An 18,773-nucleotide genomic window follows, 5' to 3' on the forward strand; every position below is an offset into this window, starting at 1 on the left:
CACTGGCTGTTCACCCTCCCCTTTCAGAATGTCCTCTACCCGATCTGAGACATCCTTGACCCTAGCACCAGGGAGGCAACATACCATCCTGGAGTCTCATTTGCGGCCACATAAATGCCTATCTATTCCCCTTACAATTGAATCCCCTATAACTATTGCATTCCCACACTTCTTACTCCTGTGCAGCAGAGCCAACTATGGTGCAACGAATTTGGCTGTTGCTGCTTTCCCCAGAGAGGCCCCTCAACAGTATCCAAAGCGGTATATCTGTTTTGCAGGGGAATAGCCACAGGAGATTCCTGCACTTCTTGCCTAGTCCTCTTGCTCTGCCTGGTGGTCACCCATTCCCTTCCTGCCTGTGGACTCTTAGCCTGCGGTGTGACCACCTCTCTATACGTGCTATCCACAATGCATCCACGAGGCGGGGGGTTCCACAGAGTCCCCAGCCACCGCTCCAGCTCTGAAACCCAGGCTTCCAGGAGCTTCCCGCACACATCCTGGCCCCGGGCACTGGAAATGTTCCCAGCTTCCCACATAGAGCAGGAGGAGCACACCATGGCTTTGAGCTCCCTTGCTGTGACTTACCCCTTTAAATTAAATCTTTTGGAAGATACTTAATATCAAATAATATCAATTATTCTAAGGCCCTTCTTCCCTGCTCCTCTTTGCTACAGAATATAGCCCTTACAAACGATGAACCACAAAATAAGACCTTAAAGACTGTCCAACTTCATTTCACATCAAACCGTTGCAGAGAACAAGCATCTGTCTCACATGGGTCAAGTCCAGGTCAAACAAGTTAAAAGGTCAATGCACTATTCGAGGGGAATTTAATTCCCCACAAACCCCAAATCAGCAAGCAGGCTGGGAGTGGGAGAGATGCAACTGTGGAATCAGGAGGGAAGGTGGAGGTTGGGCAGCCCAATTAATGGCCACATTAAGGGCCTCATCCCACCATTGCTGGTATTCTATCAGCTGCATGGAACCTTACACCACGTGGGGAAGCCACCCTGAAAAAGCTGGCCAGGGGGAGGAGGGTTGGGCCTTCTTCATCAAGCACCCTGTGGCCCAAAGAGGGCAACCCTACCCCCAGTGGCAATGGCACCCTTGCTGAAAGGAGGCTCCTGCCCTCCACAACAACCCACCCACCAACACCCTCACAGGGGACTGACTGCCTGATCTCAGCAAGCCGAAGAACTCATGGGGCCTCCACCTTCGTTCCCTGCGGGACTGAGGAACAGCCCGACTGGCTGGCAGCTTTTGGAGGTGGGATCTCTGCCTTTTAAAGGGACAGAAGCCCTGACTGTAGGCAGTTAACTGCCCGATTGGCACCAAATTCTGCCAGGGCTTCTGAAAAAGGCCTTGGGGAAGTCACCCCCGGCTTTCCGGCCGGTGGACAGGGCCACTGTCCCATCCTCTTTTTCCTAAAGATTAGAGCAGGCAGAGGGTGATCAAAACCAACATTTGTCCCAAAACTGTAAACTTGCATACAAACCAATCTGTTCAGCCTCAAAAGTCCATTAGGGATGGGCAACAAATGCTTGACTAGCCAGTGACACCCACATTCCACGGAAGAATAAAGTAAAGCAGAAACCCATAATTGACTTGCATCTCTGTCAAACAAGAATTCTTTTTTAACCTTCCCTTCATGCATCTCATGTTGATCTTAAATGTTGAGCGTAAATTGAATACTTGTTCATGTACCTGACTACTCCTTTCTATAAAATCAACATGGGCCACTTCATCATTCATTAACCACTCTCCAAACTACTCACTGAGTGCTAACTAAAAATGTAATATTGACTCAAGCTGAAGATGTGGCATAGATTTTCCCCCAATATGGGCATCTGTGAGGAAGTCACACCCTTGTGTATTTCCTATCCTGTGTCAGTGCACTCTAGAACAATGTCAACAGCATTTGTCTTCATCTTGAGCCTGGACATGGGTGCAGTAAGCAGACTGCAGCTTGTGCTCTTGGCCACTACCCACAAAGTGGAGAATGAAGCTAAAACTAGAAACCTGTTGAACAAATGGAAGCTTCAGGAAATCCCACAAAATGGAGATGGAGAATCAAAGTAATACCTTTCCACACCTTTTTCCTCCTTTCTCCAGGCCCAGCAAAAAGAAAAATCTAAATTGTGGTCTTCGCTGCATGCATTTTGAACAATTCCCAGTTCTTTTTTTGTTGTGTTCTGATAAACAATCACATTATGAAGCATCGCACTTTCTTTTTAAAGTAAACTTTCCATGCTGAGGGAAACATGTAGCCTTTTGGCTGATGTATATTGAAATTGAAACTCGTCACTTTAATGCACTAGTCTACTGATCTGAGGCTCAATTAGAGAACATTTTTGGGGCAAAATAGGAGGAACTTGATTTTGAATTTAATTATTTTCCTGACCCGGAAATTCTTGTTACTGGCACTGGGAGTTCAAAACCCAATAGTTCTCATTGCAAACATCCCTTACCTTGTTGAACACAATCGTTTGTCATGTTTATAGAAACAATATGACCTTTAGGCTGATGACAACAAAAGAAACAATGAAATAATTTGCATTTGTAAAGCACTTTCATCTCCTCACAGCACAAAGCATTTCATATCAATTAATTACTTTTGAAATGAAGCGCAATGGCCCACTACATAGGCGAATATTACAGCCAATTTGCATATGCCAAGGTCCCCTAAATAACAATAAACGATAATGACGCAATGCTGGCATGGAGTTTCCACTAAGGCATAATTCACAACATGCCCCAAGAATGCCCTGGACAATGCTGGTTAGGCAGAAATGACAATATACTCAAGTTTCCCTGCAAACTCAATAGCATAAGCCTGCACATACAATCACGAGTCAGTGCCAATGTGACTAATTATAAGGATTTTTGACTCAACATCCTCCAGGGGATGCAAAGGGGAGTGGTTTTCCAGGAAATGAGCTAATCTTGAACTAACTGGTTGAATACTCTTGGTGTTATAGTTGGCTTCAATTGACTGCCTTGATCAGTTCTTGGTACACAAGCCCTGAGACCAATAGTCAATTGAAGCCACACAGAGGTGTCCTGTTCCGCTCAATGTGACTGCGTATAGACTCAAAACAGAATTCAAAACAACTGCAGCAGCTAAGAGAAAAGTTTCACCTGGCTGCTGGTCACTTCAGGTATGGGTGATTAACACCGGATTAATGTTACCTTTACGTCAGAGTTTCAGGCTGCAATATGATTCATATAGAGCTAGGCGAATCACAAACACCTTTTCTGAAATTAATACAAAATGAAGAACACCCTCAAATGGGCACAACTTGGGGGAGGGGGGGCGATGCGGGAAACCTCGCCATTTCAGCTAGGGCGTGGCCATTTTTGTGGGCAGGGATTCTTCAGGCAGATGAACTTTGCATATGAACCAGTGTAAAAGTTGAAGATACTCGAGTGTAAAGTAGTTATGACGTGCATCATATTTAAAATGATATATCTACACCACACTAATCTGTTTACTTGATGCTGTTTGGCTGGGCGGGGCAGGGCACCAGGAGAACTCCCATGTTTCTACAACAGTGATCACACTTTGAAAGTACTTTGTTGACTGTAAAGCACTTCGAGACATCCAGTGCATGAAAAACGCTATATAAATGTAAATCTTTCTATCTAAAAAGTTCAACAGTATCTTTTATGTTGAGATGACAACTCAGTTTAACATCTCATCCAGAAGATGAGTAAGTACTGAGGCAGTGCTGCATTATAAGTGCGGGCTACGATGGTTCAATGGGCTGAAATAATTAAAGCCCCACAAGGACGTGTGTTACCCTCTGGGATTAATCGGTTTAGGAAATATCATTGATACACAGCCAAAAACAAGAACTGGGGCACGAAGACACTCTCAAAATCAAAGTATTGTAGTTGAATATTGTGATCTGGTAAACTCAGGAATGCAATACAGTAATGACGCCACATTAAATATACTTTAACAAGATATAAAATGCCACAGCAGCTCCACAAAATAGGAGCACACTTACCATTTCTTTTCTCCGGTACTTCAATCTTTTTTGATATTTCATCAACTACCACTCCGGATTTCAAGCCATCACTGTCTGTTTCATCCACAGAACTATTATTCAACCTTACCACAACCTGGGTGCTATAAGTGGGGACAGAAGACACAAGCACATATTATGTTGAAACACAGGAAACTGAAGTACATTCATATCCTTTTAAATTGTTGTAAAGTAGCATTCCCCCCCCACCAACCAAGAGATTTTTTTGAGGGGAAAGAGTCGAGTTCCAAATTTCCACTACCCATTGTATGATGCAGTTTTTCAGATACCTACCCCTTCCCCTCCCACAAATGGACTGGCTCCAATTTTCAGGTGATGCCCCCTTGTTCTCAACTCTTCCACCAGAGGAAATAGTTTCTCACTATCTACCCCATCAAATCCTTTAACCATCTTAAAAACTTCAAATGGAATACAAGCCTGGACTATGCAACCTATCTTTATGATTTACCCCTTTCAATCATTCTGGTGAATCTGCACTGTGGCCCCTACAAGGCCAACATATTTTACCTGAAATATGGTGCCCACAATACTCCAAGCTCTCTGAATTGTCAGCTTTAATGAGCTTGTGTACATGCAGTTTAAGACAGCCCTTATGTCCAGACAAAAAGCCTGAATAAAATTTATGACTCATAAGTAAGATATTGCAACTGTTGTTTTACCTCCTGCAAGTGGAAAATGTGATTTGACCGATCTGCAGGCTGCACCCAGGTTGGGGATGGGACAAATGAAATTGGAAAGCAGATAGAAGGGAGGGACCTTTGTCACATGGTCTCTCGAGGCTAATGGCTTTATGAAGGAGCCAAGCAAAACAACTGAAACAGGAGCAACAGTATGATTTGTTTGGTTACCTGTATAACTGGCAGATCCTTTTGACAGCTATTCAAAGATTGGCCGGGAGGTTAACAGTGAGGTTGAGTGTCTTGGGCTACAGGAAGATATAGACAGGATGGTCAAATGGGCAGATAAGTGGCAGATGGAATTTAACCCTGAAAAGTGTGAAGTGATACACTTTGGAAGGAGTAATTTGACAAGAAGTATTCAATGAATGGCATGACACTAGGAAGTTCTGAGGAACAAAGGGATCTTGGCGTGTCTGTCCATAGATCTCTGAAGGTGGAGGGGCATGTTAGTGGGGTGGTGAAAAAGGCATATGGGACACTTGCCTTTATCAATCGAGGCATAGATTACAAAAGTAGGGAGGTCATATTGGAGTTGTATAGAACCTTGGTGAGGCCACAGCTGGAGTAGTGTGTGCAATTCTGGTCGCCACATTATATGAAGGATGTGATTGCACTGGAGGGAATGCAGAGGAGATTCACCAGGATGTTGCCTGGGATGAAACATTTAAGTTATGAAGAGAGGTTGGATAGACTTGGGTTGTTTTCGTTGGAGCAGAGAAGACTGAGGGGCGACCTGATCAAGGTGTACAAGATTATGAGGGGCATGGACAGGGTGGATAGGGAGCAGCTGTTCCCCTTAGTTGAAGGGTCAGTCACGAGGAGACATTATTTCAAGGTGAGGGGCAGGAAGTTTAGGGGGGGGATGTGAGGAAAAACCTTTTTACCCAGAGGGTGGTGACAGACTGGAATGCGCTGCCTGGGAGGGTGGTAGAGGAGGGTTGCCTCACATCCTTTAAAAAGTACCTGGATGAGCACTTGGCATGTCATAACATTCAAGGCTATGGGCCAAGTGCTGGTAAATGGGATTAGGTAGGTAGTTCAGGTGTTTCTCACGTGTCGGTACAGACTCGATGGGCCGAAGGGCCACTTCTGCACTGAGAGATTCTGTGAAATCGTTGAGTCCTGACAACTGTTTCAGAGCTTTTTAATTAGTTTGAACTATTCAAGTTGGAGAGAGCCTGTCTGCAGTTTCAAAGAAAAACTACATGTATAAAAGTTAATTAAAATTATTAGTTTAGACTGCGAACTAGGATATTAGTTTTCATCTTGGGGAGTCATTATAGTCTGATATTACTGTAAAGGCACGCATTATAATAACTCTTCTTATTTGCTTGTCCATTAAAGTTATTTGACAGCCAAATCTTAAAATGTGTTTTGGTGTTGGTAATACTCTGCCAATGTCCTCTTGTGGGAGGATCTAGAACTAGGGGGTCACTGCTTAAAATAAGGAGGAGTCACCCATTTAAGACAGAGATGGAGGAGAAATTTTCTCTGAGGGTCATGAGTCTTTGGAACTCTCTTCCTCAAAAGGTGTTGGAATTAGAGTCTTTGAATATTTTTAAGGCAGAGCTAGATAGATTCTTGATAAGCAAGGGGGTGAAAGGTTATTGGGGCTAGGCGGGAATGGGAGTTGAGGTTACAATCAGACCAGCCATGATCTTATTGAATGGCGGAGCAGGCTCAAGGGGCCGAGTGACCTACTCCTGCTCCTAATTTATATATTTGTATGTGAAGCTGTGAAAAATCCTGTGAATAAACAAGATCTATCCAATAGATAAAGAAATCTAGTGAAAGGTTTTCTGACCATTATCCAGAAAAGAGGCAGTGAGGATACTCTCAATCCCCGAGGGAGCTAGAATTTAAGTGTCACTGGTCTCAAATATGAAAGGAGGGTAGCAGAGCCAAGAAAACATAAGTGATAGGAGCAAGTGGTAAAACAGATTACTACGAACAGACCAACAAGCTGAAGAACACAGAACAATGGTTTTAATAAGGAATAAAATGAGGTTATCAGAAAGATAGACAAGCCTTTAATCTCTGGAATCTCATTACCACCAGAAGTGCAACACAGCAGGACACCAGGTGCTCTTCAATAAGGACGCAGAACCCATTCCAAATCAAGGGGATTGGCTCATATAGAGATTTGGGATTGGTCACCCTGCATCTGTATAACACATTAGATGTAGAGGTTCAGCAATGATCTTATTGAATGGCAGAGTGGGCTCGAGGAGCCATGTGCCTACTACTGCTCCTATTTCTTATATAATTAGAGACATCCACCCCAATCTATCAGCAGATGTCAGTGACCCACAACTGCTCCTTTCCTGGACTGAGTAAAAAGAAGGTACGTTTTTCTTGAGCTCCTCAGGGAGCTGAGGGTCAGGATGAATTTGCTCTGAACCTTTACTGGGCCCTGAATGGAACTCATTAACTTTGTTCTAAGTGGAGGAATACTACGGACACCACCCCCCACCATGGGAGGGAAGATCTGTCTGTTCCCAAACCACCTGCCTCCACTACTGACTGGATTTTTGCATGTGGCTGAATACTGTCAGTCTTCTACATGAAGATATAGATCCAAGAGTAACCAGGAAGAGAGAGCCTTAAAGTTCTCTCAGTATGACATGAATATTCTTTCAACCGAAATTAAGTGTTGTGAAGGGAGGATGAAATAGAAGGAGTAGGTGACCAAGCAGTTAAGTACAACAGTCAAGAACATGAAGGTGGAAGTGAAACAGCTAGCAAGTGGCAACTCCCTCACTCTCAAGGACCCCATGAGTACAGAATGAGGTTTAATAGGCACATGATTGACAAAGGTAACATGTTAGGGCTGCAAGCTGCCCATAATTGCATATTTCAGACAATGAGGTAGAATTTCCATGGAAGGACAGAAAACCAGACACAGCGGTGAAATCTGGCATTTGTATAGTGTCTTTCATGACCATAGGATACCCCAAAGCCAATGAAGTGTAGTCACTGTGTAACGTAGGATATGCCATAAGCCAAGTTGTGCACAGCAAGCTCCAACAAACAGCAATATGATAATGACCAGATGATCTGATTTTGTGATGTGGATTGTGGGATAAACATTGGCCAGGACACCATGGAGAACTTTCTGCCTCTTCTTCAGAATTGTGTCCTGCTTCTAATTCATATATTTATATGTAATTCTCAGAAGCTGTGAAAAATCCTGTGAATAAACAAGATCTATCCAATAGATAAAGAAATCTAGTGAAAGGTTTTCTGACCATTATCCAGAAAAGAGGCAGTGAGGATACTCTCAATCCCCGAGGGGGCTAGAATTTAAGTGTCACTGGTCTCAAATATGAAAGGAGGGTAGCATCTTCCATCTGAGAGGACGGACAGGGGCTCGTTTTAACCCCTCATCCAAAGGTTGACATTTCCAACAGTGCAGCACTCCCTCAGTACTACACTGGAGTGTCAGCCTTGATTTTTGTGCTCAAGTCTCTGAAGTGAGACTTCAACCCACAGCCTTCTGACTTAGTGGCGAGAGTGCTACCAACTGAGTCACGGCTGATGCACAAATAAATGTCAAAGGGAAAACCCCATGAGAAAAAACACTTTACAGCTTTACCATCCACTTTAACAAAAGTCCCTCAACGTGAAACAGTCTCAAGGGAAAAATAAAGTGTAAAAGAAAATTTGCCAAATGGCCAAATGGAATTTTTAAGCCTCCATGTAGCAGCATAGTGAAACGCAGCAATCAGCTTTAAGATCCTAGTATCAGCCTTCCTTAGCTGTTATTTGAAATTCAAGTTTTATAATGATATGAGTTAGATCATCAGAACCTGGGTCATAAATAATGATACTTAAAATTGCTGATGTCATCTTGGCCTAAACCCACCATTTGCAAAGCTACATTTTAGCCAAGATGAGCACATCTCTACACTCCTTCCTCAGTTTCAGCCGAAGACAGAAGTAAAATGAGGCATTAGACTGGTGTAATAAAAACCAGGAAGTGTGCAAATACTTGATAGGACAGGTAGCAACTGTGGAGAGAGGGTCGAAGTTAACATTTCAGGTTGATGACCAATTTTTTCTGTTTTTGTTTTGATTTCAGGTTTCCATCATCCATAGTATTTTGCTTTTATAAAACTGGTGCATCATAGAAACACAGAAAATAGAAGCAGGAGGTGGTCATTTGGCACTTTGAGCCTGCTCCTTCAATACGGTCATTGCTGATCCTCTATCTCAACACCAAACTCCTGCACTCTCCCCATACCCCTTGACGCCTTTCGGGTCCAGAAAGTTATTTCCTTCTTAACTATATTCAGTGACTTGGCCTCCACTGCCTTCTGTGGTAGAGAATTGCATAGGCTCTGAGTGAAGAAGTTTCTCCTCATCTCAGTCCTAAATAGTCTACCCTGTATCCAGAGACTGTGACTCCTTGTTCTAGACCCCCAGCCAGAGGAAACATCATCCCTGCATCCAGTCTGTCCATCCCTGTCAGAATTTTATACGTTTCAATGAGATCTCCTCTCATTCTTCTAAACTCCAGTGAATACAGGGCCTAGTCAGCCCAATCTCCCCTCATACAACAACCCTGCCATCCCAGGAATCAGTCTGGTGAATCCTCGCTGCTCCCCCTCTATGGCAAGTATATCCTTTCTTAGGTAAGGAGACCAAACCTGCACACACTACTCCAGGTGTGGTCTCACCAAGGCCCTGTACAGCTGCAATAAGACATCCTTGCTCCTGTACTCAAGTCCTCTCGCAACATACCATTTGACTTCTTAACTGCTTGCTGCACCTGCATGCTTGGTTTCAGTGATTGATGTACAAGGACACCCAGGTCCTTTGTACATCAACATTTCCCAATTTATCACCGTTTAAAGAATACTCTGCCATTCTGTTTTTCCTACTGAAGCGGATAACTTCACACTTATCCACATTATACTGCATGTGCCATGCATTTGCCCACTCACTCAACCTGTCTAAATTGCCCTGAAGCCTCTTATCACCCTCCTCATCACTCACATTCCCACCAAGTTTCGAGTAGTCAGCAAACTTAGAAATATTACATTTGGTTCCCTCATCCAAATCATTATTGTGAATAGCTGGGGCCCAAGCACTGATCCCTGCAGTACCTACCCCATTAGTCACTGCCTGCCATGCCGAAAGATACCCATTTATCCCTACTCTGTTTCCTGTCTGATAACCAATTCTCAATCCATGCCAATATATTACCCCCAATCCCATGTGCTTTAATTTTGCACACTAACCTCTTATGTGGGACTTTATCAAAAGCTTTCTGAAAATTCAAATTCACAACATCCACTGGTTCTCCCTTATTCTGCTAGTTACGTCCTCAAGGAACTCCAGGTTTGTCAAGCATGATTTCCCTTGCATAAATCCATGTTGACCCTTTGTCTAATCCGGTTGATATTTTCTAAGTGTCCTATTTAAGTCTGAAATTCTGATATCCTTTCCAACAATAGCTCACTTGATTTATGCCCCAGTTGGAATCCAACTGAGAGTTATGTTTGAAGACTCAAAAATTATTTCAGCAGTGCCAAATAAAACTTTGATCCAACCTGCAACATCCATAGACAAACAAGCTGCTTGAGAGATTAATGACACACTAACTCCTATATTCTGCTCATACACTGCGCAGAACTCCAAGCATAAAACAAGCCTTCTTTTTTGTCCGCATAAAAGGGAAGTACCTCAAGAATCTGTCGGCATGCCACTGAATTGCTTTAGGGACACTAAGTGTATGGTCATTAAATGCTAATCAGAGAGGCAGGGTGAGAGATGAACACTGACGAGCTCAGAAACTTAATAACTTATCATTCAACCCGAGTACAAATTCCAACTAGGTTAACTTGATGTAAATAGGATGGCACAAAGATCGTATGACTTTGCTTGGCAACAGGAAAAATCAGGTCAGTCAGTTGGTTGCTCCATACTGACTGCTAGAAAGACATAACAGCATAGACTGCATACTTTATATATCCAACTGACTACTCAATTAGTGGGACTATCACGCGATTGTGTTAAAACTCTACATCACCCCTGAAGACATAGCCCTAAACACTGTTGCCTCCCAGTGAAGGAGAGCATGGCAAAGTTACAGGTCTCTTGTCTGAGCATAAAATAAGATCTTCAGTAAACAAGATCACTATTAATGTAGCTAAATCCCACACAAATAGCAGCCAAGAAATTTATATATGTTTTTGATCACTTCGTTTAGGGAAACCAGGAATTCAAATCCAATGTACCAACAATACGATATGTTACAAAATGTTCCAGAACACACAGCTAAGGAAGTGCAGGAGATGCTGCACCTGGTAAAACAGCTGTGCCACATTTTGTGGGCACTGCAGGTGCTGATGACCCCAAGAAGGACAAAAGCACATAGTTCTGTGTAAATTACTAGAAGCTAAATGACTTGGCATTTTTCCACAGTTGAGCCTCTTGAGAAGCTAAACAATACTAAGTATCTGACTATGCTAGGTCTAACAGAAGATAGTTGGCAGATGTCACTAATTGTATGGATAGACTCAATATTTTCTAGATTATCAGCACTGCACAACATTCTAGACATTCCTTTCAGGATGAAGTCATGCTTCAATGAATAGCAGACTCCATTTTAAAGGGCATTGGTGATTACACTCAGGCATGCATCGATGGTATCATCATTCCCAGTAATTCATAGGCAAAACACACCAAGCATGTTAACATATCAACACACTTCAGCAAAACAGGTTTGGCAGTTAATGTTACATGCGAACAGAAGGTGCCCTCTCAAGCCTGTTCTGCCATTCAATGAGATCTGTGACCTAATTCCATATACCTGCCTTTGTCCCATATCTGTTACGTTTTCACCATCCAAAGGAATCAGCAGTCTCGGATTTAAAATTTACAATTGGTCGAGCATCAATTGCCTTCTGTGGAAGAGATTTCCAAACCTCTACCACACCACAGTGTGTGAAAAGAAGTGTTTCCAAATTTCACTCCCAAAAGGTGCGGCTCTAATTTTTGGACTCTGGGGCTCGTCCTAGCCTCCCAACCAGTGGAAATAGTTCCTCTCTATCTACGCTATCCGCTCCACCAACTACCTTGAAAACTTCAATCAAAATCACCTGTTAGCCTTCAAAATTTGAGGGAATGCAGTGCTAGCTTGTGTAATTTATCCTTGTAATTTAACCCTTAGAGTCCAGGTATCATTCTAGTAAATCTACACTGCGCTCCCTCCAAGGCCAAATATCCTTCCTAAGGTGTGGTGCTCAGAACTGCTCACAGGGCTCTGTACAGCTGAAAAATGACCTCTATCCTCTTATATTTAGAGGACTAAAATACAAAGGCAGGCCTTCCATTACCTTTTTCATTATTTTCCATACCTGTTCATTACATTTTAATGTAATGTGACCTGTATCCAGATAGGTAGGTGGAAAGAACAGAGATGTGACCAGGCAAAGGTGGATTCCACTGGTTCTCCCATCCCTGACAAAGAAATATGTATGATATTTCTCAGGTTGGTCAGCTATTTTGCAAATTTATTTCCAATTCAAACTCCATTGCCACAGTATTAATCGAATTAACCTGAAAAAAATGAAGCCTAACTAAAGTGGCCTGATTGTCTGAGGTATAAAAATCCCACTGAAAAATGAAAATATGCCCATACTAGCTTGCCTGAATCATTCCTGAGGTATCACAATCTACAGCAATATTTTATATGCCATTCATGCAGCATCAAGCCAAATAAATGACCTTGAATTAGAGCAGCCAGTCATTTACTTGTACCTATGATGGTTCAGTTATGAAGAATGTTTAAACATTGTTTAGATATGGTAAAGCCACACATTCAGCACAGCATATACTGTATCTTCTAACCACAATCCTCTTATCTGGCTACAGTAAACTCATCACAAAAAAAGTGTGTAGCTATTGAAATGCCATTGTGGGTTCCACTTCCACCAGGATTAAGTCCTAGCACATATAGTACATACACCATTATAGAATATAATTTTAGTCTTACGTCTCAGCTCTTGAAATAACTTGATTGCTGAAAATAGTGCAATAGAATATTCATACAAGGGCATTTAGCTAACTTGCAGGCACCGTCATTCTAAAAAAAAAGTATGAAAGCATAATCTGCAAATAATTGCAGACCAAATTTCTATGCAGTGAACATTATTTGGAGATTGTGAAGCATTGCAATTGTAATATGAAAGTGACCGATCCACGTACCTTTCTGCGAATTCTGGTTTAGCGGAAAGGGACATGTCATTTAGCAGTGCGCTACTTGACCGCTGATAATCTAAGATTCCAGATGCTGGCTCGATGATATTTAAGGACATGTCGCACAGGACTGCTCCGGCTGAAAGGGGTAGAAATGCCACATGTTAACCCGGACATTAGACAAGCGGGGTGAGTCATAGCTGCTAAAATCAGGAGGAAGCGCTGCCGCCGTTGCAAGGAGCGGTTCAGGAAGCGCTGTGAAATTATCCCTGCAGCCAGTGGAGGGGAATAAAATGCTTCGTTGTCGTTGTTGTTGTTGTTACAGGAATTCTGCAGTTCAAATAATTCCCCACGCCCAGGTCCTGCTCATGACCACCTGCGACCTCGCCTTGTCTCCTGGCTCATTCATTTCAATAAACCTCCTTTCAGATATCTCTGTCATTTCATTATGCCCAGTTCCTGCCTCTGCTCACAGCCCTTTCACTGCGCTGGCTGGTGGACCTGAAGGTATTTCACACGCACATACACACTCCAGTAACCCCCCCCCTAAAAAACCCTCCACTCTACCCGCCCCAATCACACACCAAAGACTTACCCTCTCCACCCTGTATTCACTCCGCGCCTCTGACTCTTCATTAACTGTAGGTCCAGCCCACTTTGCGAAGCACTTTGGGACTTGCCCAAAAGGTTACTATAGTTCACGCACCACCCACTGAAATCACAAGCTTTGTGGGCATTTTAAACTAAGGCTCACACATGGGCGAATCATAAGCGCCTCCAAATTACAAAGAGCAACAATATTGATCCAGTCTACTTCTAATGATCAAGGCACCACCCCACCAGCCTCCGCATTCAAAGGATCATCCTCAGCCATTTCAGCCATCTCCAGCATGATGCCACCACCAAACATATCTTCCCTTCACCCACCCCCCCCTCCCCCCACGGCATTTCGCAGGGATCGTTCCCTCCGGGACACCCTGGTCCACTCCTCCATCACCCCCTACACCTCAACCTCCTCCCACACCACCTTCCCATACAACCGCAGAAGGTGCAACACCTGCCTCTTTACTTCCCCCCTCCTCACCGTCCAAGGGCCCAAACACTCCTTTCAAGTGAAACAGCATTTCACATGCACTTCCCTCAATTTAGTCTACTGCATTCGCTGCTCCCAATGCAGTTTCCTCTACATTGGAGAGACCAAACGCAGACTGGGTGACCGCTTTGCCGAACACCTTTGGTCTATCCGCAAGCATGACCCAGACCTCCCTGTCGCTTGCCATTTCAACACACCACCCTGCTCTCATGCCCACATGTCTGCCCTTGGCCTGCTACAATGTTCCAGTGAAGCCCAACACAAACTGGAGGAACAGCACCTCATCTTCCGACTAGGCACTTTTCAGCCTTCCAGACTGAATATTGAGTTCAACAACTTTAGATCATGAACTCTCTCTTCCATCCTCACCCCCTTTCCGATCCCCCTTTTTCCAATAATTTATATATATATATTTCTTTTCCCACCTATTTTCATTATTTTAAAATGTATTTCCATCCATTGTTTTATCTCTTTTAGCCTATTTCGATCCCTTCCCCCCACCCCACCCCCACTAGGGCTATCTGTACCTTGCTCAACCTGCTTTCTACCCTTAATGTCACCATTAGCACATATCTCAGCTAATGTCACCACCGTCAACACCTCTTTGTCCTTTCGTCTATGACATCTTTTGGCAATCTCCACCTATCACTGGCCCTCTATCCAGCTCTACCTGTCCCACCCCCTCCTTAAACCAGCTTATATTTCACCTCTTTTCTATTTTTCCTTTGTTCTGATGAAGAGTCATTCGGACTCGAAACATTAACTGTGTTCCTCTCCGCAGATGCTGTCAGACTTGCTGAGTTTTTCCAGGTATTATTGTTTTTGTTTTGTTACTTCTAATGATCGTTTTGTTAATGAGTATTCTTTCCCCCAACTGAAATCTTTTTAAGGCAGTTATGTAAACTTATAACTAAATTTTAACAAGTTATTTTTAACTGGCAGCCTACTTGCAGAACTGAACAAATCAACAATACATGTTTGGTTACATGTGGGGGAACTCCTATCAATCCTTTGGCGATCATCCACAAATATTGCGTCATGTAAGGCTGCAGACACAATTCTGGCTCTATGTATTTTTTTTAATTTCGGAGGGATGTATTCCTGGCAGCACAATTGTCCATTAATGTGGCAGGGCAGGGCACTCTGTCTGCCCTGCCCACTGCCGTTCGTCACAAGATCCACAAAATTTCCACTGTTGTACTAATTAGAATCATCGCTGCAGTCTCCCAGTCGAATTTCAACCAGGGAACATACCAAGAAGGTGACTGCTGCTGCAGCAGAAGCCCAGCAATAGGCCTCAAGCTGCCTCACAAAAAAATGGCCAGTCATAACCGAAGCCGAAACATCAGTAAGGGGGCTACAGGAAACACATTAGTCCCTACATCCACTAATGTTGCTTTTTGTTTGGCTGAATAGCTGGCATTCCTAGTGACCAGTGTTACTGAAGCAGCAATGATGGAAAGTGTGGCCTCAGATCAAACCATCACTGCTGCGTGGACTTCCAGTGTTTGTCAGAAAATACATGGAGTGAAAAAAGTGGTGACCCAACTTTGTGTTCCCCCCCCTCCCAACTCCTCTAAAAAGGCAACGGAACCACTGAAGATTGAGGAGGAATCCTGCCCTAGCATTCTGCACCCACACCCCCACCCCAGTCTTGTGATCAAGTCAAAGGGATCTCGACCAAGCCAAAACTTGACTAATATTCCTATTTTTTCCTCACAGCAGCCACATTGGTTATCTGATTACACACAATTATAAATCAAAATTAAATTATCAGCCAATTTGTTCCATGTATAGAAATAAAATGAAAAGGCACATGATTCAAACAAATCAGCTGCTCTCCCCATCTGCAAATAGATGACAGATTAATCAAATGTTAACTTGTTTATTTTCCTCTCGCATGCTAAGGGAAGAGCTGTCAAAATTACAGATGTTTTTGGGTGCATTAAGAATTATATTATTGCCAATGGTTGGCAACCCAATAATAAAATGGCATAAACGAAGGATAATTACTGAAAAAGAGGGTTGTCACAAGCACCTATTGAGGCTTAGGCTGTAACAGCATTTAAAATGGGAATTGAATAAAGATTTTACACGAATATAAAAGGATATGGGAAATGGGCAGAGAAATTGGATTTGACTAACTAGCTCCAGTTGAAGGGCTGGCACTGGCATATTTACAATGGGCTGAATGGCCTCCATCAGTGCTTTAATTTCTATGATTCTACAAGAATGGAAGGAGCCAGAATAGTTACATTCGAGATCGAGTCAGGATCAGAAACATTTCAGTATTAAATCAAGTGTCAACTGTCATCCCTGTCGCAGTTTCAATAAGATGACTGGCACATTAAATACATAACCGAAAGATTTCCATTTTATTTGTACTGCGCTCATCTGCTATATGGTGACACTCAAAGCGCCATCATAGACTCCATACACAGTATTATAAGAGAGCCATGAGGAAGGCAGGGCAGAGTAGCAAAATACAGCATCCTCTTCCCCCTCATCCCCAACCCTCACTGTGAATTCTTGATCTAATCACCAGGGTTAGTTTAAGTTAAAAGCTTTCCCACAGGAAAATAAGTGAAAATTGAAAACGCTTGTCACCCTGCGTCACTCTCAACTACTATTTAACAGCTTGGTAAAAGAACTAGCAGGGATGGTATTTTTGTATTCTGTGGCTCTACATCCTTACATTACAAATTCCACCTTGTACTAATACATAATTTCAATTTAAACAACAAAAGAATCATGGAATTTCAAATCTGAGCTGTGAGCCACCTAAATGGAGTCCTCAGCCCTGGACTTTGCTGCTTCTCAGTGCCAGATAACAGAAGAAAGCTTCCTCGTCCTCTGTGTATCAATCGCTTCCTGGTTATTCGACTCCTTTCCTCTTGGTGAGTTCCGCAACAGGCTTCTCCACTCCCTGGCCTATACCCATAGCTATCCAAAAGCGACCTCGTTTTTACACCAGAATTAAAAATTCTGGGCTTCTTGCAGTCCCAGATCATTACCCGGCTGAACATCTTTCTCATTCAGCAAGGACCATGTTCAGGATCCTGCCTGAACAGCACGTTCCCTTCTTCAAGAATGTTGATTCTGCCCAACAAGAGTGATTAGGATTGCATTATGTCCTCAAAAAAAAATACAGCATTTGTGAAGCACTCGCGGTTTGAAGGGGAATGCTTCTTATAATATATTTTACCAATTGTAATCCGTGAGCATGCATATGATTGGTAAAACATAGTAATTTGCAAAGCAAACAGCTGCTTGCTACAGCATAACTTTAAATAGTATAGCAAAACATGCAATTACTCATCTGGGTTTCTAAGCCTTTGGTTTTATTACCATTAAAGTAGAAAATGATCTGTTGTGTTTTCAAACTGATACAGCAGTTCTGATCCAACTGAAATCCAAGAATTTCAATTCTTGACCAGTTAGCTTAAAATAACAAGCATTTGCAGTTGGACACCCACCACAATTTCTAGCATTATATTGAATAAATTCCAAGACAACACTTTGATAACATTTGGAAGCCTCATCACATTTGGCTGGGAACAGATATTAAAGCAAAATACGATTAAAAAAATCATAAAAATCTAAATCAACCGAGGGCATTTTAGTGACCACAGAATACCGTAATAAAGACACATACTCCAGCTAATTCATTGTTATTGTACAACGGACAGAATTCTCCATGCCAAAGCTGCATCATCGCAAAGACTGTAAAACTACTGCGGAAATTAGACCTCAAATCGCTACCAAAGTATGTGACTGAATTAATCCCTTTTCTATATTTTCCCAAACGAGTTTAACATTTTACAGAAACCTGCTGCTTCGTGTACAGCATATTCCACCAGTCATCAAACGATCAAGTTAAACCGTTACATAGCTCCCATGCAGTCCGTTCTTTGGCGTTTTATAAAAGCCCATTTCTGTATTACATTTCTTTAATGCAGATGCAATTAATATAGCATGTTAGTTCCTTTTTAAAACAAAACCAAGTATTCCTTACATTCTATCCTTGGCATAATAGGAGAGGGTTTAAAATCTGACACCAAAACCTGCAGCTTCTGTAATCTACTTGCTAGTCCATGAAAATAACTGTTCGCTTTCTTTATCGAAGCAGAATCGCCGCCTGCATTGTTCAAGCAGCTTCCCCCAAGAGTAATCAGCATTCAGTGATGTCACATTTCCTACTTTCTGATTGGATACAACTGTCTGCAGGTACCCCATCACCCCATGTAACCACAGCCCTAATATGGCAAGATCCTCCGACTACATGGTACTAGTTCATTGGCGAGTGACAGTCACTGCTGATTTTCCCAAACCTCAGTGGGAATGCAGCGATTTCTCATTAGCCGCGTGGTTCTTTGCGCAAATCACACCCATCCACATGCACTCATACATAAACTCACGTCCTAACAGCTGCTTGAAAAGCTTTGAATTGTTCACACAATTGATACAATTATTTCCCCAAGGCTATTCCACTTTATTGCAAAAATGCATAACAAAAATGCTACAAATGAAAGATAAAAGCAGAAGTTAAAATACAGTGGGTCACATCTTCATATTACCTCTTCTTAATGAGTGTCCAGACAAAGATATCCACAGTTATGTTTTGTGATAGAGTAGACGTTGCTTACCAGAGCGAAGCCACAGCTCAATGGGGCAAAACTTTCACCTCTAAATCAGAAGGCTCTAGTTTTGGGCCCACTTTAGGGGTGGAATTTTACGCTGGTGGAA

The 18,773-nt window shown here is 42.7% G+C and overlaps 1 protein-coding gene across 3 annotated transcripts in view; it reads right to left on the minus strand.

Moving 5' to 3' along the window:
* The window catches only part of acsbg2 (acyl-CoA synthetase bubblegum family member 2), a 55,327-nt gene extending 37,093 nt beyond the window's left edge, over positions 1 to 18,234 (minus strand). For 2 of the 3 annotated variants that reach the window (XM_078555836.1, XM_078555835.1), the window contains exons 1-3: positions 18,043 to 18,234; positions 12,944 to 13,073; positions 4,011 to 4,132 (exon numbers count right to left, since the gene is read on the minus strand). In XM_078555836.1, the coding sequence (XP_078411962.1) occupies positions 4,011 to 4,132; positions 12,944 to 13,073; positions 18,043 to 18,205 (415 nt within the window). In that variant the 5' untranslated portion in view covers positions 18,206 to 18,234. Of the gene's footprint in view, positions 1 to 4,010; positions 4,133 to 12,943; positions 13,074 to 13,516; positions 13,583 to 18,042 lie in introns of those variants that run through there. The other variant, XM_078555839.1, reaches the window with a different exon arrangement.
* Positions 18,235 to 18,773: the final 539 nt, after the last annotated feature.

The sequence above is a fragment of the Cetorhinus maximus genome, chromosome 13, assembly GCF_964194155.1.
Source record: "Cetorhinus maximus chromosome 13, sCetMax3.hap1.1, whole genome shotgun sequence".
Classification (NCBI taxonomy): domain Eukaryota; kingdom Metazoa; phylum Chordata; class Chondrichthyes; order Lamniformes; family Cetorhinidae; genus Cetorhinus; species Cetorhinus maximus.